Genomic DNA, 21,867 nt, shown 5'->3' with positions numbered 1-21,867 from the left:
ATGTTCAGCCATGTTCTATGCAGTGGAATTTATTTTTATTAGTCTTGGGATTCCATTTGGGGACTGGGCTAGAATTCATTCCTCTGTTGGTGATGTCTATTCCAAGCTGTGTGTTATAAGTACTACACCGCAAACCGGCCCCTCCTGCCTCTCTCCAGCGTGTGGGGGAGGGATGGCTAGCAAGCCTCAGGGGACCATGACCCACCTCATCCTAGAATTACAGAGTTGCAGGACACTTAGGCAATATCATCTGATGATGTGCAAATGTTTCTGTTCCAACTCCACTGCCACCAACCAGCAGCATGCCAATGATTCCAAAAGGATTTGGTTGCTAGATTTCCAGTCCTTTAGTGATACGGTAGATGTGAAGCTACTTTAATGGAAAACTGGTAGCTCAAAAGGCAGAACAGTACTTAACATGCTTGAGGCGCTAGATTCAGCTCCAGTTCTAGAAGAACCATTTTCCAGACAACTAGAAGAGCCAACTTGTTTTTCACATGTTCACTGGCTATGTCAGGTTTCCTCTTTTTAGACAATAACCCAGCTAGTGTTTTGTCCATTTTTCATGTGTGTGTGTGTGTGTGTGTGTTGGTGCACGCACGTAATCCCAAGTGTTTGGTGATATTGGTATTCAAACCCAAGAATTCATAATTGCTAGGCAGGAGCTCTAACACTTGAGCCATGAACCTTAGCTTTTTTTGCTTTAGTTTTCAGACAAGGTCTTGCTTTTTGTTTGAGCCAGCCTAGAATTACATCTTCCTACCCATGTTCCCTGCCTAGGTGGGGATTATAGGTGTACTACCAAGCCTGGCTTATTATTTAAGATCAGACTTTTGCTTGGGCTGGTCTCAAACTGTAGTTGTCCTAATCTCTGACTCTCAAGTAGCTAGTATTACAAATTTATTGTTCTCAGTATATTAATAGTTCTCATCTTAATGTAATTGATTTTCATTGTTTGTGTTCGCACAAAAATCTTTCCTAGTGTTATATGCTCTGTTGTGGTTGGAAAGTTTTTCTGTTCACATTTAAGTCTTTAATCTCTTTAAGAGACTTGACCTGTTACATGTATGAAGTAATGGTCCAAAATCTTGTTTCTGGACATAGTGGCCAGACTGAGTCTTTGGGAGGCCCTTGTTCTGTGCCCATCTGCAACACCAGTCTCAGACGCCATAGTCTGTCTGTGTGCTGGGTTGCAGTCTCTCTCTGGACTCTGTGCTTACCCACTTTCCATATGGCTTGCTGCCATTTGCTGTCTGAGAAGGCTGGTTCCTCATCTGTGGGTTTTGGGGCCTGATTGGCCTCTTCCTGGTTCTACTGCTTCCCAAATGTTCTGAGAGCTAATTGAAAGGATTACTTCCTTCCATTTCACTTGGGTCATAAAACTAGAAAGTTCCCAAAACTTAGAGATGAGAATTTTATGCTAATGACGTGTTTTCTTCATGCAGTATCTACAAATTGTATTAATACAGACAGGATTTTTAAGACTTGTGTGGCTGGTTGTGCTGTTTTAAATCACAGATTTAAAACATTGAACTTAGACCACTTCCCTGATCAGTAAGTAAGACGGGTAATGCTGGCCAGGGAAAGCCACAGGAGACTATAATTAGATCTCAGGAAATAATGGTCCCAAAGTATTTTAAGTGCTTGTGATTTTTAGTTAAGATGCAGAGCCAGGCACTGATATGCAAACGGGAAGCTCAGCTGAGACTTATGCAGGAAACTGCACTTGGGGACCAGGGGGTTTCTATGTATACATCCAGCCTGGGAAAGTTCATGTTGTTTATTAAATAATGCAGAGCAAACAAGACAGGACAGCCCAGTGGGGAATAAGGTCGGCAGATATGGCTTTGGGGCTACTCTGCTTCCTGTTCTGAGTCGTACTGACACCCACTGAGAATGCCATTCCCCCATCCAGACTGCAAATTTCCTATTTCCTGTCCCCCTCCCTTGTCACCCCCCTTTCTTCATTCTAGAGCTGCCAAAGGAAAGCAACTGAAACAGATAAAGACAGTAAGTTTGTTGCAGAGCCCAGATCCCTCCAAGAAACCCCATCTTCCTGTGCGTGGCTGTGTAGATGATCATAATGTGTTTGGCAGAATTAAACGTGGGCCAGTTTGCTGGACCGGGTCGGTGAGGGCCATACTAGCACATCAGGTCAGTTCTTTTCCTTCTGCTCCTCCAGGGTGGCAGAGAAGGCACTCAGAAGTGCTGAGTAGGGGGAAGAAGCTTTCAAGCTAGTTTTCGAGGACAGCATGGCAGGTGGTAGCTGTGCATGCAGACAGGTGGGGACAAGCAGTCTCTTTAATACCGACAGGATGCTGCAAAGGGACTGGCATCAGAAAGCTCTGTTGGCAGACTTTCTGAATTGGCAGAGGAAGGTGTTGCCAAAGGTTAAGTGACTCATGAGAAACTGGCTGCATCCCTCATCAAACTTTACAGGGTGGCTGCTGTTATGAAAGAATTATAAGAGCCAGAGGACAGAGGGCAGAATTCCTCCACTTCACAGAGGACCCCTCCCCCCCCCCCCCCACTTTACCACACGATGTAAAAATTCCAGTTAACCCGGTGTGAATCTTTCCCAGGGACACAGATTAGCCTAATCCTTCCATATTACTAGTTGGTAATGCACTGGAAACATTGTAGTAAGACTATAACATGAAAGAGAAGGGGGAAGCCAGGGGCCTGTGGCTCACGCCTGCAGTCCTAGCTACTCAGGAGGCTGAGATCTGAGGATCCTGGTTCAAAGCAGCCCAGACAGGAACATCTGTGAAATTTTTTTTTTTTTGGTGAGACTCATCTCCAATGGATCACAGAAAAAGCCAGAAGTGGTGCCATAGCACAAACAAGTGGTAGAGTACTAGCCTTGAGCAAAAGGAGCTTAGGGACAGTGCCCAGGCCCAGAAAAAAAAAGGGGGGGGGGAATGCTGTTATAAAATTCAATGCATGTTGAACAAAATTAAGGAAATTGAGGGGAGGGATGGGGCGAGAATTATGAGAGGAGTGACATGTACTACTTTGTTGAATGGCAACTCCCTGGTAGAACTAAAAGAAAAATAAAAAAATAAAAGAAAATATACAGAGTGACAAAGTCTGGTCTTTGTGTTTTGGACCTGTTTTGAGTTGGGAATCAGCAAAGGCAAATGGCTTTTTTTTTTTTTAAAGAGGTCAACTTTCCAAATTCAAGGCTGTATAGAAATGTGTTTTGAGATTACTGATTAACTACATTAGGGGCTTCCAATAGGTCGCTAACTTGCTGATGTGAGGAAAAGAGTTGTTTGGTTGGTGTCTACGTGAACCTGAATCACAATGCACGAACCTGGACATGCATCGTTAAGCATCAATCTGTCTTTCCACACCCCCAGTCTCGCAGGCCTGTTGGCCTAGAGGCCACTGTCCACAGTGCTCCTCTAGGTTCATGAAAGGTCTTTTTACTTTTTGTAGTACTGGGATTTAAACTCAGGGCCTGCCACTTGCTAGGCAAATGCTCTACTACTGGAACCACACCCCAAACCGTTTTTGCTTTAGTTATTTTCCAGATAGGATCTCATCTTTGGACCATATCCCTTCTACCTATACTTTCTAAATAGCAATGCTCACAGATACATACCATTATGCCTGACTTTTGTGTTGAAATAGGGTCTAACCTTTGGTCTAGGCTGACTCGAACTTTGATCTTTCCAGTCTCCACCTCCTGAGGATCTAGGATTACAGCCCTGAAGGGTTTGCTTTCAACGCAACTGGATGGGGAGCTGCAAACCTGGTTTCTACCCTACTTTTGATACCTGTTAATTATAGCTGGCAGCTCAGAGGAGGAAGATGGAATACTTTCAAAGGCTAACATTTGTAGAGGGAAACATTTATGGACTATGAACACAAGCACAGAGTACTTGCCGGGGACTCTGCCATTGGAGCTGAATGTAGCAGTTGAGTGCTGGGGCTGCGAGGGAAGGCAGCTGCTGTGCTGAGTGGCCCAGTCTCAGACAGCTCTTAGGGCTTTTTGCAAGTGACAAGCAACAGTTAATTTCAAGAAATTAATGCTATGTAAATACGAAAGACAAAAAGTACAAAAAATTAAATAAAAGGTTTTGCTTTTATTTAAAATAAAATGCATTTATACAATCTTTAAAGCATGGATTATTGTCAATACTGGTAATCACCCCACCCTGGTACCCTTTTGGGCTGTGAGCTAGGAATTTTCTGACTAGCACCAATGCAGACTGTAACAGCAGAACAGACCCAACCGGCCTGTCCAGGCAGGAGCTAAGGACACTGTGGCAAGTCATGACCATAACAAAGTCATTCTTAATTTAGCAGGTATTAAAACTGCATATTATACCTTTTAATGCAAGGATGCTACATTTAAGCCATTTGCTAGTTGTGAATAGTTTAAAAAAACTGTACAATATTATAAAATTTGTGTTTGTACATTAGTTACACAAAATGCATACTTCATAGACCTTTTACTTCATATCATAATGCAGAAACTGCATATTTTAGGCAGACAGTGAATATGCTGGTGAATACTAAAAGTGTTGTAATACAATACGGTGTAAAAATAAAAACATACAATATACACACATGCTTGTTCAAGGACAAATACAAACTAAGCGTAACAGACTAACAGAATTTTCCTTCAAGGTCAAACAATGACATCACTAAAACTCAGGCCTATTTGTAGGCCTTATTTCATGGGGGGCGGGGCAGGGGGAGAGGAGGTGTTAAATGGTTACCAGACGTAGGATATTTTAAAATATGACATCCAACTAAACATACATTAAGACACATGCATTAAACATGATAAATAGACTTCATATAGGTTAAGCCCTGGATAACGTTAGAGTAGATGGCTTCTAACAGCTTGGCTAGCTTAAATCAGTGGCAGCTGGCTCCTGATTTGCCCACTATTTCCATTATCAATTCATGGCCTTAAGGAATGAGCCATTTGCCGCAGTCCACACATACACTGTATCACCATAGCAGATTAACAGTCGTGCTTGTTAGTGCACACAAAACCAGTCTGGTAAGGCAAAAACATTTTTCATGATAAAATGATACATTTCAAGCTTACTTTATTAAGCAGCATATAATAAAAATCAGCTTTGAAGTTAAATATTGTTATGGCCGTGAAGTTCAATTACACAGTATCTTTATTCACACCCAGCCACTGGTAAGTTTGTAGAACATCTCTTCATCTAAACTCTCATTTTGGTCTTTTGCACGTGTTGACAGAAATATGTAGCCACCAATGAATTCATGAACTACTTTGCAATCTACTTCAGTACAAATGAAGGACAATCGGACTTCATCTGCAAACTCTACGGTGACCTGGAATAAGACAAAGAACTGTTAGTCCTGGTGACATTCCACAGGGCTAAGTCCAATGAAGCAACTATGCTGCTGAAGGCCTGCCCTATCACCAAACTCTTGTCAGTCTCCAAATAATCACTCTTCAAAATACTAAACTAATACCTGGTGGCACACACCTTTAATCCTAGCTGCTCAGGAAGCCGAGACCTGGAGAATATAAGTTCAAAGCTATCCTAGGCAGAAAAAGTCTGAGACTCCCATCTTCAATTAACCAGCAAAATGAGAGTCTGGAGGCTTGGCTTAAGTAGTACAATACCAGCTGCAAATGATCAAGAGCCAGGCTCTGAGTTGTAAAAATGCCTTGAAGTTCAAAAGAATAAGGAAAGTGTATCAGCCCTTCCCCCATTCCTTTAGTTCTCAAGTGCTGAAAAGGAAGACAGAATGCAAAGGTTTTAGGTCAGTAAGTTCCCAAGTGATCTCTGGTGATTCAATTAACGAGAGAAAGTCTCTCTTCAAGTCCTGGGAGAAAACCCTATTTCCTGTATTTTATTTAATATTTGCTTCAACATTTAACCTTTATGTAATCATGTTTCAGTGTTTCAGAAATGTTTTACTAAGTAGTAAGAGCTGATACAAAATATTCAATATGCTTCTAAACCAAATACTTAGTAAAGGACTGTTATTCACTAGGTATGGTGGCTCACACCTGTGAGTCCAGCTATTTGGGTTTGTGTTGGCCTATCAATCAATAAGCTGGACAGAGGTAACTCATGGCTGTGACCTCAGCCATTTGGGAGGTTGTGTGTTGTTAGAGGATTCAGGTCCGAGACCGGCCAGGGCAAACACAAGACTCTACATGTAAGAGAATTAATGCAAAAAAGGGCTGAGGGGCACAAGGCCCTGCATTCAAATCTAGTATTAGTAAACAGAGGTAAATGTAACAGGTCTTAAAAGGTAAAGCCAAGAGGGAACTAAGGAGAGAATTCTCAGATGTAAGAATGGCAAAGAAACACAGAGGAAATGCTCACCTTCCCTGGGCATAAAAGAAATGCAAATCAAAACAATGCTGAGATTCCATCTCACCCCAGTTAGATTGGCCAATGTTTTGAATGTGAACAACAAATGCTGGTGGGAGGTAGGGAAAAAGGAACCCTACTGCACTGCTAGTGGGAATGTAAACTCATACAACTGCTCTGGAAATCAGTCTGTAGGTTCCTCAAAAAAACTAAACATAGACCTTCCCCCTGTTCCAGCCATACCACTCCTTGGCATATACCCTGAGCACTATGAACCAGGATATTATAAGGACATCTGCACACCCATGTTCATTGCCGCACTATTCACCATAGTCAAGATATGGAAACAAGCCAGATGTCCCACAATAGAAGGTGCATCCCAAAAATCAGAACCTATATACAATGTAATTTTACACAGCCATTAGGAAGAATAATGTCATTTCCAAGGAAATGAATGGGACTAGAACAAATAATGTTAAGTGAGGTAAGCCAAGATCAGAGAGACAATGGTGCATATTCTCCCTGATATGTGGAAGTTAGATCTAAAACACACTGGGATATGACAAATTACACAAGCCTCTAGATGAGACCAACCGAGGATAGGATAGTCTTAGGAGAGAATCACAAAGTTGCAATATCCAAGCACCTCTTTTTCATGTTATAAAAACAAGTGTAAAAACAAGTGCATATACTGAAATGAACTCCAAAGAAATGGAAACAAAGGACTTTTTCTTAATTTGTTTTTCTATTTTTGATGTTTCCATATTCTTTACCTTATATGTGGTGTATGAACGTGCTTATCTGTGGAAGGGCTGTGGGAGGGCACAAGATTCTGAGGGAAAAGGAATGCACACTGATGAAAGGGAACTATGCAACTTGTGGGTGAAGATGGGAGGCAATGGGAGAGAATGAGGGAACAGATGACATTATATGAAAGGAAATATACTTATTACCTAATGCATGTACATGTAACCCCACTTATATCATCGCTAAAATAACAAGTAAATTAATAAAAAGAAAACAAACAAAAAGATGTGGCCAATATTCTAAGCAAGTTGTTATGGACAGGTGAGTTCAAGTGAGCAATGAATAACCAGCCATAGATTCTGTACATTAAGAAGGAATGATAGGGCTGGGAAGGTGGCTCAGTGGTAGAGCGCTTGCCTTGCATGCATGAGGCCCTGGGTTCGATTCCTCAGTACCACATAAGCAAAAAGCCGGAAGTGGAATTGTGGCTCAAGTGGTAGAGCACTAGCCTTGAGCTGAAGAGCTGAGGGACAGTGTCCAGGCCCAGAGGTCAGGCCCACAACTGGACCCCAAAAAAAAAAAAAAGGAATGATAAAAACTGTTTTCTTACTTTTATGGAAACGCCTATATTCAGGTAACCTTGTACTGGCTTACCATTTTGATCTCCCAGTTTACATTCCACTGTTTCATGTTGCTAAACCGCCACGTCTTAATGGCATCACCTGTGCTGGCATCCATCCGAATTAATCTGTTGTATGCGATTCCAATCAGTTCTTCTTTTTTGCCTCCTTGAAACCTATTACATTATGGAGGGGGAAAAAAAACACACACACACACAAAATTACAACTCCTGGGGGCTATTTTTCTCCTGGTCTATTTTTCTTCAAGATAGGTACTCTTAAACCTAAGGAAAGCATTAGTTTTGTGTAAAAACAAGTGCAATCATTTTGAATGTTTATCAAAACTGAAGGTATACAAAAATGCATTCATCACCTCTGGCAGTTACTGCGAAATGGGTTAGTGTGGTGATGGCTCTACTGTCAATGCTCCTGTCTGATGCTCAGCAGTGATGACATGAACACTGACCTTGCAATGAAGTGTGTGATGCCGAATTCCGGCAGCGACTGCCATGCCTGAATGAATCTCATTTTGGCTTCGATCAGACTCATCTGAGCCACATTCTGATGGGCCTCCAAGATTCTTGCTGTTATCTAAACATGATCAAACATCCATACCATTAGACAGCATTGCTTCATGTTAATCAAGACAGTAATATACACAGACTGAGACAAACTCCAAAGATATGAAAACAAAGGACTTTTCCGTAATTTGTTTTTTCTTTTTCTGAGGATCAAAAGATCAAAAGACTGGATTATACATGCCACCACAAGAACATGAAAGAGCTGGGATTAGGAAATACAACTACATTTGGAGATTTTTAATAAGGTGAAGCACTTTTTCAAAATAAGTACTTAACTGTCACACGAGACATAGTCCAGCACACACATATGATAAGCTACTGTAGAATGGTATATTCCAATCTGTATGTACATGATGAATTTAAATTTAACAAGTTGGAATGAGTGTCTGGAATACAAATTTCTAGCAGCAATACTTGTTATTAGTTTTAAAATATTTGAAATCACCCATTAATTTTTAGGGATTGTGTGTGTGTGTGTGCATGCACATGTGCGTGCATTGCTAGGGATCCAATCCAGGGCCTTCTACAGATAAAACAAGTCAGTTACCCCCATCATCTCTATTTTTAGACATTTCTGTAGTAGTCATCAATGCTCTAACCCCCTTTTTAAATTGTATCTACTATGGGATGACTATTCCTACCAGGAGGGAAAGCTATGGCTTTTAAATTTTTAATTAAAAAAAATTTTTTTTTTGTTAAATATGGAGAACTTACCAAATCTCTTATATAGCCTGGCTGCAGATGGCAATGCGAGGAAAGAAAAAGGAAGCGGAAAGAAAAAAAAAAAAAAAGAGGCAGTCAGAAAAAAATGGCAATGAAGCGAAGAAAAAGCTGCGGCAACCTGCAAACCAAAATTCCAGCCAAAACCATGCAAAACGGCTTCAGGTAGACACAGGCAAAGTAAATGCAAGAATGGAAATGAAAACCAGGAAGCAACAATTACTTTCCACCTAGAATACCGAGGGGCACTCCACACTGAGATGTTAAACGTTACCGAAATCCCGGCTACAAGTGTGTAGAAGAAAATAAAAGCACAAATAAATACCTCCTCGCCCTCCTGCACCAGTCCTTACTTGTTAGGAAAGACTGTTTTAGTAGCAAAGTGAAAAATCATATTCAAAGGCTTTGAAGTCAAGTCTATGATACATGCGCTACTTTCTAGAAAGGAAGCTGAAGGCTAAGGTCAGTGCGCTGCCCATGTGGCTTCATTACTACAAGGAAAGCAAGCCCCCAATTACCATCTGTTTTTTGCATCCTTTCTCCTGGAAGGGAAAGATAAAGAGATGCCATACGCTACCCTAGGAATTATGGCTAGACACATATTAGTTTTATCAGAGAGACATCTACCCAGGCTGACTCTTTAATATTAAAAATTGCATTTTGAATCATTCATTAAAAAAAAAAAAACCACCTCAGTTAATACATGTGCAGCGTGGGGAAACTAAAGTTGGTTAACTATGGCAATGACTATACTGATGGCCCCACAGAAATCCTGTGCTTGTGCCTGGCAGACATGAATGACCCTGTAGTTGGGGTATGGGGTTCGGCTTACACCAGAAAGGTCTGCCAGTTATGTCAGATGACTCATATGCCATCTGACCCATCACAGCTACTACACGTCTGCCTTGTAGGGCACCCACAAGGCACCAGGGTAGTCGTTCATGGTTCCTAACTTCTGGGAATGACCTGTATGTCTAGTTAAGAGAAAGGAGGATTAGAACAGAATGTGCATTTGGTAAGATCCAGGGTAGAACACGGCACAGACTCCACACGCACTGCTCTCCTGGTATTATAGACAGCAACAGTGTTTCTGACTTTAAGAGAATTTTCATCTCACACGCCTGTCTAGACTTCCTTTTTTGTAGAATATCATTTCCTGACACCTGAGAGTGAAAGACAAAATCTCTTTTAAGATTTGAAAGTACTTATTTGCCTCTAGAAATAAGTTCATTGGAAACAATGTTCCTTACGAATAAATTTTACATGAAAAACAAGTTAAAAAATGGAATGAGAACTTCCTTTACTTTCCCCTTTTAACAGAACAGTCTGCATTCTATATGGCTCCCAGGGCAGCATTTCTTCCTCGTCCTCCTCCTCTCCACTCCCCAACTCTCCACTGCCACATAAACATTTCCATGTTGCTTATACAACCTTGAAACGTAACACCAAATACTTTCGATTAAAGCATCTCCCCATTCCTGTAGAAGGCTAAATGATTTAGACCCATATAATAAACACTGTATTTAAAGTTAAAGAATTTGGTGTTCTGGTACTTAACAGGCTTTTTCGTGATGTTATAAAATTAATCCTTAACAAAGATAAAACAAAACTAGATAAAAACGAAATATTTATTTTAAAGGTCTTCTCTGCTCCCCTGCCTGAACTGGAGCCTTTCCTTTTTTGGCATGATATTCAGTGCGGAGGATACCGGGGGCACTCCAGCAAAATTCCCCTGGAAGGCTCTTTCATGATGTACTCAAGAACCATTTTCCTGAATAGCAAGCCTTTTATGGCATTCATTTCTAGGGCAAGAATTCTAGAAAGAGTAGACAAGAGCTGTGACTTCAAATTAAAATTTAATCAAACTTTCAAAGTTTGTGTAGGCCCTTCAGGTTCTATTAATATTAAGACAACATTGGAGTATAGACTATTTGTACCAAACTTGGAAAATCCATTCTAACAGCTGGAACAGGTAATAAATATTTGTTGGGAAATGTGGACTGTCTTATATCCCATTTACTTGGTATATATAAAGAATATGAAGTAAGGAACACAAAGCAATTAAAGACCATCTTCATTTCCCTCAATATTTTAAAGACTACTCTGGGGCTGGGAATGTAGCTCAGTGGTAGAGTGTTTGCCTAGCATTCATGAAGCCCTGGGTTTGATTCCTCAGTACCACATAAACAGAAAAAAGCCTGAATGGAGCTGTGGCTCAAGTGGTAGAGCACTAGCCATGAGCCAAAGAAGCTCAGAGACAGTGCCCAGGCCTTGAGTTCAAGCCCCACGACAGGCCAAAAAAAAAAGACTACTCTGTTGACAGTAATTTAGAATAAACAGGCTTGACTATTCCATCTCATTATCTGTTCTATTAAAATTTTTTTCTCTTTTTGAAGTGCTGGTCCTAGGGCTTGAACAGAGGACCTAGTACTGTCCCTGAACTCTACCACTTGAGCCACACTCTACCTCTACCTTTTCAGTGGCTAATTGGAGATGAGAGTCCCATGGACTTTTGTGCCAGGGCTGGTTTCAAATCGTGATCTTCAGCTCTTAGTTCCCTGAGAACTAGGATTACAGGTATAAACCATCAGTGCCCAGCTTGTCTTGATTTTTACAAGGGATGCCTACTAATTTCAATAAGGTGGCAACAGTAAGATTTATTTTTCCTCTTCATAAGTTTTCATCCCATTCCTTAAAGAGCTTGATTTTTTTTTTGCTATCTCAAATGTGAATCTATTATGTTAATGAGATTAACTCTTTTCATTATTTCTTTGATACAATTTTTTTTTTTGGTGGGGGTGGTAGTGGAGGGAAGAAAGACCCTATTTGGGACTGTGCTTCTTTTTTGTTTTAAATAATAGTAAGATTTTTTTTTTTTTGGTTGGTTGTGGGTCTTGAACTCTGGGCCGAGGGGTCCCTCAGCTCTTTGCCCCAAATGAGCGTTCTATCACTAGAGCCACAGCACCACTTCCAGTTTTCTGAGTGGCTTATTGGAAATAAGTCGCATGGCCTTTCTTGCCTGAGCTGGCTTTGAACTGCCATCCTCAGATCTCACCTTTCTGAGTAGCTAGGATTACAGGCGTGAGCCACCGGCATCCAGCTAATAAGATTTAATGACCCAATTTGACCAAAGCCTTTTTTATTTCCTATTTTATATATTATAATCAGGTAATGTGAAATTAAGGCTAAAAACTTTCAATAGGGGCAAAGAAATTCACAGTATACATACAAAACTGTAAAACAAACCAAGAGAGGGCAGTGGCCACAGGGCAATGAAAGTTACCTGCTTGTTCTTATACTTCTTCAGGTAGCGAGGAGACACCAAACATTCAGGGTTGATATCAGTGGTGATCTGCTCTGGTATTAACTGAGGATCTGGGTTTAAATGCTGCATCTTGAGGAAAGAGAGGATATTCTGAACTTCTAAGTTGTAAGAGCTGTCTGCCATGGTCTTGCCTTTCGAGGCCAATCTGCAGGCTGCCATCCAGTGTGCGTACTGTTTTTCCTGCCGAGAAGCAATGAGGGATGAAATGCCATGCTCATGTAAATGTTACCTGGTCACTTTCTGAGCATGATATAGAGGATGATGGACCAACTCAAGCAGGGATCACAGGAAACTAGCATTTACTTTTCTCAGGGAAACTTACATTGTCACAACGAAGCCAGATTTCATTCATGCCCTCTGCTACTGGAATCAGGAGCTTAATGTTAAATTTTTGGCCTGAAATGTTTACATCTGGGGTGACTTCACATCCTGTAATAAATGAGTTAATTTTAAAAGTTCTGAATTTTACTTTTCAAAAATCCCAAACCAATACAAAGCCTCTGTGTGGGACTTGAATATGCTGAATTGAGTCCCAGCCTGGGAGGGCCTCGGCAACATGTGAGAGGCGCTGGCAGACAGCAGCTCTGGCAACACACGGATTTGTGGGCTATAAGAATGCAAACACATGGGCTGGGAATGTGGCTTAGTGGTAGAGTGCTTGCCTAGCATGCATGAAGCCCTGGGTTCAATTCCTCAGTACCACATACACAGAAAAAGCTGGAAGTGGCTCAAGTGGCAGGGCGCTAGCGCAGAGAGAGAGGGGGGGAGAGAGAGGGGAGAGAGACCTCTGAGTACTTTGTGTTTAGATCTCTAAGGGACCTTAATGACAATCCAGCACTCTCATTTTTCAGAGCAAACAAGGAGACCCACACAGGCTACTCTTCAAAACTACAGGCTTGTTTGGTAGCAGTGCAGTGCAGGACCTGGGCTAAGGCCTGTCCTAGTGTCATGGGTCTGATGTGCAGCGCAGGGGAGAGGTAGGGAGAGTCTGAACTCCATGCTGAAGGTGACTTCCCAGCCTCATGGGGGCACGGTTATGACTGTGACAGGGACAGAGAAGATGAGGCCAGAAGACATGCCTAGTGTCTAGGTCAACGGTGGACAGTGTGGGCTACTCCTCAGCAGCTGCAGAGGGACATGGGGACAAAGTTGCAATGGATTCTGAAAGTAACAAATAATGTCAGAGACCAAGGAACAAAGCTCACCTGACTTAACAGACTAATTTCAGAGTTTAAGTAAGTTATTCCAACATATGGGGATAGCAATCCTCGTGCATAACTGTAAAGCAGCCGGTCAGAGGGCAGAATTCATTTGCTGAAATGTACTAAGAAAAATGAAGAATATATTGGGCTGGGAAGGTGGCTCAGTGGTAGAGTGCTTGCCTAGCATGCATGAAGCCCTGGGTTCGATTCCTCAGTATCACATAAACAGAAAAAGCCGGAAGTGGCACTGTGGCTCAAGTGGTAGAGTGCTAGCCTTGAGCAAGAGAAGCTCAGGGACAGTGCCCAGGCCCCGAGTTCAGGACTGGAAAAAAAATAAAAAAATTAAATCAAGAGTTTAGGCTCCAGCTCATGGTTGTAGTGGGGAAAATTCTTTTTGTCTCAAGCATCAGTGGCTGTTTCTGTAAATGTCAGCCCTAGGATGCTTTTCTGGTGTTCAGGAAGCCCAGGAACCCAAGGGGAAAGCCCAACTGTCAAAGTCGGGGGCTTTTCTTTGATACCTAAATAAAAATATTTTTAGTTAGAAAGGCATATTGCTGCTGGGCACGTGGCTCATGCCTGTAATCCTAGCTGCTGAGGAGGCTGAGATCTGAGGATCATGGTTTGAAGCCAGCTGGGTCAGAAAAAGCTGGAAGACAAGGCTCAAATGGTAGGCTGCTAGTCTTGAACACAAAGCAGCTCAGGAACAGCGCTCAGGCCCTGAGTTCAAGCCCCAAGGCTGGAAAAAAAAAAAAAGAAAGAAAAGCATATTGCTTTATCTTCAATACGTATGCACATACAAAATGAATTCAAAGAGAGATTAGCTGGGCCACCAGGAGCAGCTCAGCAGTGGAAAGCCAAGGGAGGTATAACCCCTGCCACCATCAACTGGGCAGACAGGCTGTTATTGCAGCTCTGAGCTTGTCAAGAGACACACCTCACTCCTTTATCCACTGTCTCCAATCCCTGAGGCCAGCATGGAATTTCAGCCTGCAATGTATGTGTCTAATTGGAGTCTCAGTCTCACTGGGAATGAATTTGGAAAATGTTATCTAGCATTTGTCAAAAGGGAAGACACAGAGGAGCTTGGGATAGACACTGAGGAGACAATCTCTGCATCCTCCACCAGGAAAGATGGCATCTAGCATGGAGAAGGCTGTGTGAGCTCCTGAGACACTGTTTCTCAGGGATCACAGACCTGAGAGGAAGTGAGCCACGAGAGACTTCTGTGAGTACTATCAGCATATGTAAGAGACTCACCAACAATCTGCCAGATCAGCTACAGGCTCTGTAAGGAAATCAAGTGAGCAGTGACCTCTAGCTGCAGGAGACCCAGGCCAAGAGAATTCTATCACCAGGTAAAGAAACTGTGAAGAGTCAACAGAAGCCACCAAAATGGGAAATAAAATCATGGCTCCACACTCATGAATAAAAAGAGTAAAGCTAACAGCTTAAGTTCTAACGAGGCTGAAGGAACAAGCCTGCCACTTTTTTTTTTTTGGCCACTGGGGAAAAGATGCCTGCTCCTTAAACATCAGCCCCTAGTTCTCAGCTTTGGAATGAACAAGGTGAAAGGAAACTGTGGTTGGAATCTTGGAGCTTAAGGGGGGCATTCTGGGCTTGCCCCAGGAGCCAGGCTGAGAGCAAAGCAGGGCAGACAAAACCAGGCAGCAAAGGAGAACTTGTCCGAAGCCCCAGGGAGCTAGCTGTCCCATTAGTGAGTCAGGAAAACCAAGAAGCTGAGGACCCTTAGCAGGGCCAGCCCATTACCAGGGAAAGGTGTAGAAGAGGAGATGGCAATAATAGGTGTGAAGATGAGGTGAAACAGGCAGAGCAGCCCCTGTAGGAGGAGGAAAAACCTCAATGTCCTTAACGCTGAAGGTCAGAAAACAGATAACCAGAAACTTACTTGATAAGAAAGAATACTAGGGGCTGGGAAGGTGGCTCAGTGGTAGAGCGCTTGCCTTGCATGCATGAGGCCCTGGGTTCAATTCCTCAGCACCACATAAGCAGAAAAACCCAGAAGTGGAGCTGTGAAGTGGTGAGCACTAGCCTTGAGCTGAAGAGCTGAGGGACAGCGCCCAGGCTACAGGCCCCACAACTGACGAAAGGAAGGAAGGAAGGAAGGAAGGAAGGAAGGAAGGAAGGGAGGGAGGGAGGGAGGGAGGGAGGGAGGGAGGGAGGGAGGGAAAGAAAGAAAGAAAGAAAGAAAGAAAGAAAGAAAGAAAGAAAGAAAGAAAGAAAGAAAGAAAGAAAGAAAATAATACTTCAAAGGGACCACAGCAAAATATTCCTGTGGAATTCAATAAATCTATGGAAAAGAAATACAAAACATAGCTAATATAAAAGTACCCATAGGAGGAAAGAAACTGCTACCTTACCACCACCAACAGTGAAGTTTACCAAGTATGAGACAATTTACATTCCAGACACTCAGGCCTTCCTTACCTCGTAGGTTCATCTGATGAGCAGGTGTGCCACTGGATTCTTCTCTGCTCTTATAGCAAGAAATAGATGTATCTTTGAAAGTGCACCAATACTGCTTGTAACCCTTTAAAGTCAGCTTTTTTGGCCTATGAATCAGATAAAAGGAACAGAAAATCCACTCTGAAGTAACTGCCAATGTTTAGTAGACAAATTTCACAGTGTTAAGTATGAGGCCCAATTTTACACATGCCATAATCAATTCCCTCTGGTAGGATGTACCCTCCCTTCTCAATCACTGAGGAAGATCCCAGTTTACCCAGAAAGGTCAGGAAAGAAAGGTAAACCAACTTGGAAGATTTCTAGGATCTTATTCACTTGAAGGTTCAGGGTTATCTTCAGCACAGCCTATGCTCTGCATGCCTGGCAGTGAAGAAAGATCTGAACTCTAGGATACGTTGTGCCAAACACAAAAGATGGCAGTGTAGCTAGGAAGGTACACGTGGCTGAAAAAGGCAGGCAGTAGTACTTGAAATCTTACCCTTATCTCAGAAATGTTACACATCTAGACCTACTGTATCTTTAGCCACAATAAATGGTTTATTCTAAAAAAAATTATACACTAGAAAAAAGAAAAAAAAGGATACTCTGTATCACCTCTTATTTATTCTGTCCCTTAATACCTTTTTCACACCCACCCACCTAGTCTTGAGGCAAAAGCCTTAGCTTCCTAAGTGCTGGGATTGTAGGTTTTCACCACCATGCCCAGCTTGCTCAGCTCTCTTGTTTTAGCTGGCTACAGCTGGATTGAATGTTTAAAAATCTAGATGGCTATGGTGGTCATTATATAAACTGACCACTAACAAACATAATAATAGCATCTGGAGTTTTGAACAAGTAAACAGCCACTGGTGGTCATAGTGCATGATGTGCCATTGTATTACTACGTTTCAGTATCTCTCTTCATGGTGCAATCTAGGTTTCACAGGCTTTTACTAAAAAAAAACTGTTCACTAGATGAAACAAGGATTACTGTGATTTATTCTAATAAACATGATTATTTCCCATCATTACAATTTAGTTTTCATCTAACTGGTAAACCTCCTTACAGATCCATCTGATAGTCACACTTACTGTAAATTTAAATTGAGAACATGATTATAAAATAGACAGTAATTAACCCTTAATGTTTGGAATCCCACCCCCATTTTGCACTTACTTGAAAACTTTAATATAGTCAGCAAGTTCAGGAATGGAAGTAATGTCACCCTAGGGAAAAAATGATAAAATATTTTTCTTACTTTTTTTAAATTCAAAATTCTAATGTTTCATTTAGTATCTGATATCATGAACTTGCTTATTTAATAAAGAGAAATAAAATAGACTATAAACATTTAAAAGATGAAATCATATTATATGTTTGTGTGAACCATACATTTTCTTGTTACAAATAAGAAACATTTTCAAACAGCATAGAAAGTTGATGAAATTTCAAAGTGAAGACTGGAACTCTAATTTTTTTAAAAAAATTCTTACCATAGCATGTTTATTAATCTGTGGAATCACAACAACACTAAAAATTCAAGTTTAGACAATCAGCATGTAAAATTAGGTAGCTTGTGCACCTAACAATATTCTCCAGAGGCCTTCTATGTCTAATGATGATCAATGGAGAACTAAACAAATCACGAGTCCATGATTTTAGTTACTATTGAATACTTATGTGACTCTTCACATGAACCTTCTGATATCATAGTCAACTAAGAAAATTAATCAAATAGATCTAATCTGGGGGCTGGAAATCAAGCTCAGTGGCAGAACACTTGCCTAGAATATGTGAGGCTGAAGGCTGAATCCCTAGGATACCCTTCCCTCTGAAAAAAAAGTAATTTCAAATGGAGTCATTTGTCTTTATTTTTATTTATTTTTATTTTTTTTGGTAGGTCATGGGGCTTGAACTCTGGGCTTGGGTGCTGTCCCTGCACTCTTCAGCTCAAGGCGAGCACTCTACCGCTTGAGCCTCAGCGCCACTTCCGGTTTTCTAGTGGTTTACTAGAGATAAGAGTCTCACATACTTTCCTGCCCAGGCTGGCTTTGAACCAAGATCCTCCTCAGATCTCAGCCTCCTGAGTAGCTAGGATTAAAGGCGTGAGCCACCGGTGCCCAGCTTGCCTTTATTTAAAAAACAAACAAAAACAAACAAAAAACCAGTCCTACAGCTTGAACTCAGGGCCTGGGCACTGTCCCTGAGCTTCTTTTGTTCAAGGCTAGTGCTCTACCACTTGAGCCACAACTCCAGTTCTAGCTTTTTGATGGTTAATTGGAAGGGTGACATTGTTCCAAAAGAAATGTACTTAATTCCTAACTTATGTAACTGTAACCCCTCTGTATATCACCTTTACCAAAAAAAAAAAAAAAAAAGTCTCAGACTCTTTCTACCTGGGCTGGCTTTGAACCATAATCCTCAGACCTCAGCCTCCTGAGTAGGTAGGATTATAGGTATGAGCCAACAACACCTAGCTTTGCTTTTTTTAAAAATTAGGTGTGGATGCAACTGTGTGCCCTATAGCATTGCTGCCCAAAACATTTTCTCTAATAATGGAATCTTGTCTGATAAAGTAGCTAATGAGACTGAGGTACTAAGTTCTTCATTTTTTTTAGCTACTTGTGGATACTGCTCATATTGGGCAGAACAGTTCAACTAACTGTTCACTCATTAATATCAGAAAAAAATATATTGGTATTGAAGGTTGTAAGTACTCTACCACTTGAACCATGCCTCCAGCCCTTTTTTGCATTGGTTATTTTCAAGAAAAGTTCTCACATTATGAGGCCAACCTGGGCAATGATCCTCTTCTTGTGCTTACTCGTGTCACTGGGGATTACTAGCACGCACCATTGCACCCAGCCACTGTGCTTCCATTGAATCTTAAGAACTTTTATGGGAAGACTGTAGCTCTTAATAGCCCCCAGAAAGCTGCATCTTCAGCAAACTAATTCTGTAGCTTTAAAAATGAACTCAACCCAAATGATCACAAACAAGACCACACTAAAGACCAGCACAACTATGTTTACTGCAGAATTATTTACCTTAGCTAAGATATGGAACCAACCCAGATGCCCCTCAGTAGATGAATGGATCAAGAAAATGTGGTGTGTGTGTGTGTGTGTGTGTCTGTCTGTCTCTCTCTCTCTATATATATATGAATGGAATTTTATGCCTCCATCAGAAAGAATGGCATCGCCTTATTTATTAGGAAATGGAAAGACTTGGAAAAAAATATATAAAGTGAAGTAAGCCAGGCCCAAAGAAACATAGGTCCCATGGTTTCCCTTATTTTCAGTAACTACTATATGTCTGGGACAAGCAGAAAAGGTCAAAAGCTATATACATATCACCAGATAAGATGTTAAGCGAAATGAACCCCAAGATGGGGACACAAGGGATTTTTTCTTTCTTGCTATCGTTTCTAGCATATTTATAATGTACCATGTGATTTTTTTTGTTTGTTTCTTTGTATGTTCCTCCCCCAGGGTATAACCCGTTTTCACTGTATTTGATGTCAGTGCCATGCACCTTGTATATACACTTCTCTAATTTGGGGAGGGGAAGGGAAAAAACAAAATGCTTAAATAGGGATACAGGTTGACCCATTGTAACAATGAGATGTAAATGAGATGTACAAGACACTAAGTTAAAAAAATGAACTTTACAATTTAGGTGGGGGGTGTGTGTAGTTGTGAAGGTGGGAGGGAAGGATGGTAGGGAAAAAACAAAGGAGGAGGCAACAATGCTTGATAAGAAATGTACTCATTACCTTGCTCATGTAACTGTAACCCCTCTGTACGTATTAAAATTAAAAAAAAAAATGAACTCAGTACTTAAGAGACAGTGTGAGAGCTGATTCTCTACTTTTTCTTTCCTTCTTTTTTTTTTTGGTTGGTTGTGGGGCTTGAACTCTGGTTTGGGTGCTATCCCTCAGTTCTTCAGCTCAAGGCAAGCACTCTACCGCTTGAGCTACAATACCACTTCCAGTTTTCTAATGGTTTATTGGAGATTAGAGTCCCATGGACTTTCCTGCCCTGGCTGGCTTTGAACCATGATCCTCAGATCTCAGCCTCCCGAGTAGCTAGGATTACAGGCGTGAGCCACCTGTGCCTGGCTTGCTTCTCTATTTTCTGAAGCAAATCAAATGAAGAAATCACTAAATGGATTTCACCATGACTTGAGTTGCAGGTTTCCTTGCAGAATTGTTTTCCCCCTACCTAGTGTCAGATTGTGCAGTGTCAGGTCTTCAGCACTGGGAGCCACGCCGCTCACAAACACTATCCCTTAAACAATCTTTATGTCCCTTCTCAAAGCATTATGTCTCTCTCACTCCCATAAAAAGGTAAACATCAATTCAAGCTTAATCAACAGGTAAAAGGTTCACCCTACCAAAACTGTTGATGTTTTACCCCCTTCCAAAGTAATCTCCAGGTCTGACAGGGCAGCATCAACTTCATCAACTTCTTTGTCACTGTTATTCAAATGATTCTCTGACGTCATGATTGACAGCTTATTGATATGATACTGAAATCAGAAATGACATTTTATTGAAATGACTTGTAACTATAAAATTTTAAAATGGAATACTGGATGCCTTAAAAAAAAAACAACAAACACAAAACCCAAAAGGGTCTCTTCATGTAGCCCAGGCCAGCCCCAAATCTTCCTGCTTCAGCCTCTCAAGTACTGAGATTACAAGCTTGTACCACCATGATAAATTCATAATTTAGATTAGAGCGCTATCTGGTCTTCCATGAAAGCCTTCAGCTGAGCAGAGATCTTCTTTTCTCCTTTTCTTTTTTCAGTGCCATCATCCCTGTCTAGAACAGGCCTTGGTAAAAATGAATATTGAGTGAATGTGCAGAGCAAGCATAAAGTCTCATAGAGATGTAGGTTCAACATTGATTGCTTTACCTTCTACTATTACTTAGAAGTAGAAAATTAACCTGATTGCCTCAGACTACCTAATAAAAATAAAAAGTAAAACCCTTCTAGAATCTGCATTGATACCAGTGGCTCAGGTTATTCAGATGCAAAAGGTCTAGGTATAGGACTTGCTATAAAATGCAGTTCTGTTTTAAAGGTATGTGGGGAATCTATTTTACATAAGGATGTGGATGTCTCAACAAGAATCCAGAGCATAGGTCATCTCTGAATAACAAACACTAGGATCTTTCACCATACTTGCAAAACTTCTTCCTGGTGGTAGTGGATGATCCTAGCAGCCTTTGGGCAGTCTTTGAAAAGGAGATTTGTACTCCAAAATTCTCTTATGGAATCTGTGGATTCTAAAATGCTCCAGTGGGTTATGCTTTGAGACTACTCATCAATTTCCATTAATTGAAATCTATAACCAACCACTGAGGTCACATCTAGTAGCACACTGACACTCACAGCTGCATAGATAAGACATTCAACAAATACTTTCTGAGTACATATTATGGCCAGGCTCTGCAATATTTTTTTTTTTTGGTCGGTCGTGGGGCTTGAACTCTGGGCCTGGGCGCTGTCCCTCAGCTCTTCACCTCAAGGCGAGTGCTCTACCACTTGAACTACAGCACCACTTCTGGTTTTCTGGTGGTTTATTGGAGATAGGAGTCTCACGGTCTCTCCTGCGGGGGCTGGCTTTGAACTGCGATCCTCAGATCTCAGCCTCCTGAGTAGCTAGGATTACAGGTGTGAGCCACCAGCGCCCGGCTCTGCAATATTTTTTAAATAAAGCACAGAGAAGCTCAGGGACAGTGCCCAGGCTGAGTTTAAGGCCCAGGACCAGCAAAAAAAAAAAAAAAAAAAGAGAGAAAGAAATGAAAAAAGAAAAGAAAACAGTAAAGAAAAGAAAGAAATCTTCATAGTGAAAGCTTTCCCCAAATTTCAGCTCT

At 41.3% G+C, this 21,867-nt stretch overlaps 1 protein-coding gene across 1 annotated transcript in view; it reads right to left on the bottom strand.

The window, feature by feature from the left end:
• Positions 1-4,070: 4,070 nt before the first annotated feature.
• Fermt2 (fermitin family member 2) overlaps positions 4,071-21,867 on the bottom strand; it is a 71,706-nt gene continuing 53,909 nt past the window's right edge. The window contains exons 7-14 of the mRNA XM_013012320.1: positions 20,378-20,512; positions 17,159-17,208; positions 15,964-16,088; positions 12,639-12,745; positions 12,275-12,496; positions 8,157-8,281; positions 7,725-7,866; positions 4,071-5,325 (exon numbers count right to left, since the gene is read on the bottom strand). Of these exons, the coding sequence (XP_012867774.1) occupies positions 5,152-5,325; positions 7,725-7,866; positions 8,157-8,281; positions 12,275-12,496; positions 12,639-12,745; positions 15,964-16,088; positions 17,159-17,208; positions 20,378-20,512 (1,080 nt within the window). The 3' untranslated portion in view covers positions 4,071-5,151. The remainder of the gene's footprint in view (positions 5,326-7,724; positions 7,867-8,156; positions 8,282-12,274; positions 12,497-12,638; positions 12,746-15,963; positions 16,089-17,158; positions 17,209-20,377; positions 20,513-21,867) is intronic.

Source organism: Dipodomys ordii, unplaced genomic scaffold, assembly GCF_000151885.1.
Source record: "Dipodomys ordii isolate 6190 unplaced genomic scaffold, Dord_2.0 Scaffold16, whole genome shotgun sequence".
NCBI lineage: Eukaryota > Metazoa > Chordata > Mammalia > Rodentia > Heteromyidae > Dipodomys > Dipodomys ordii.
Note: the sequence above shows the minus strand (reverse complement) of the source record. Positions and strands in the feature narration are given on the sequence as shown.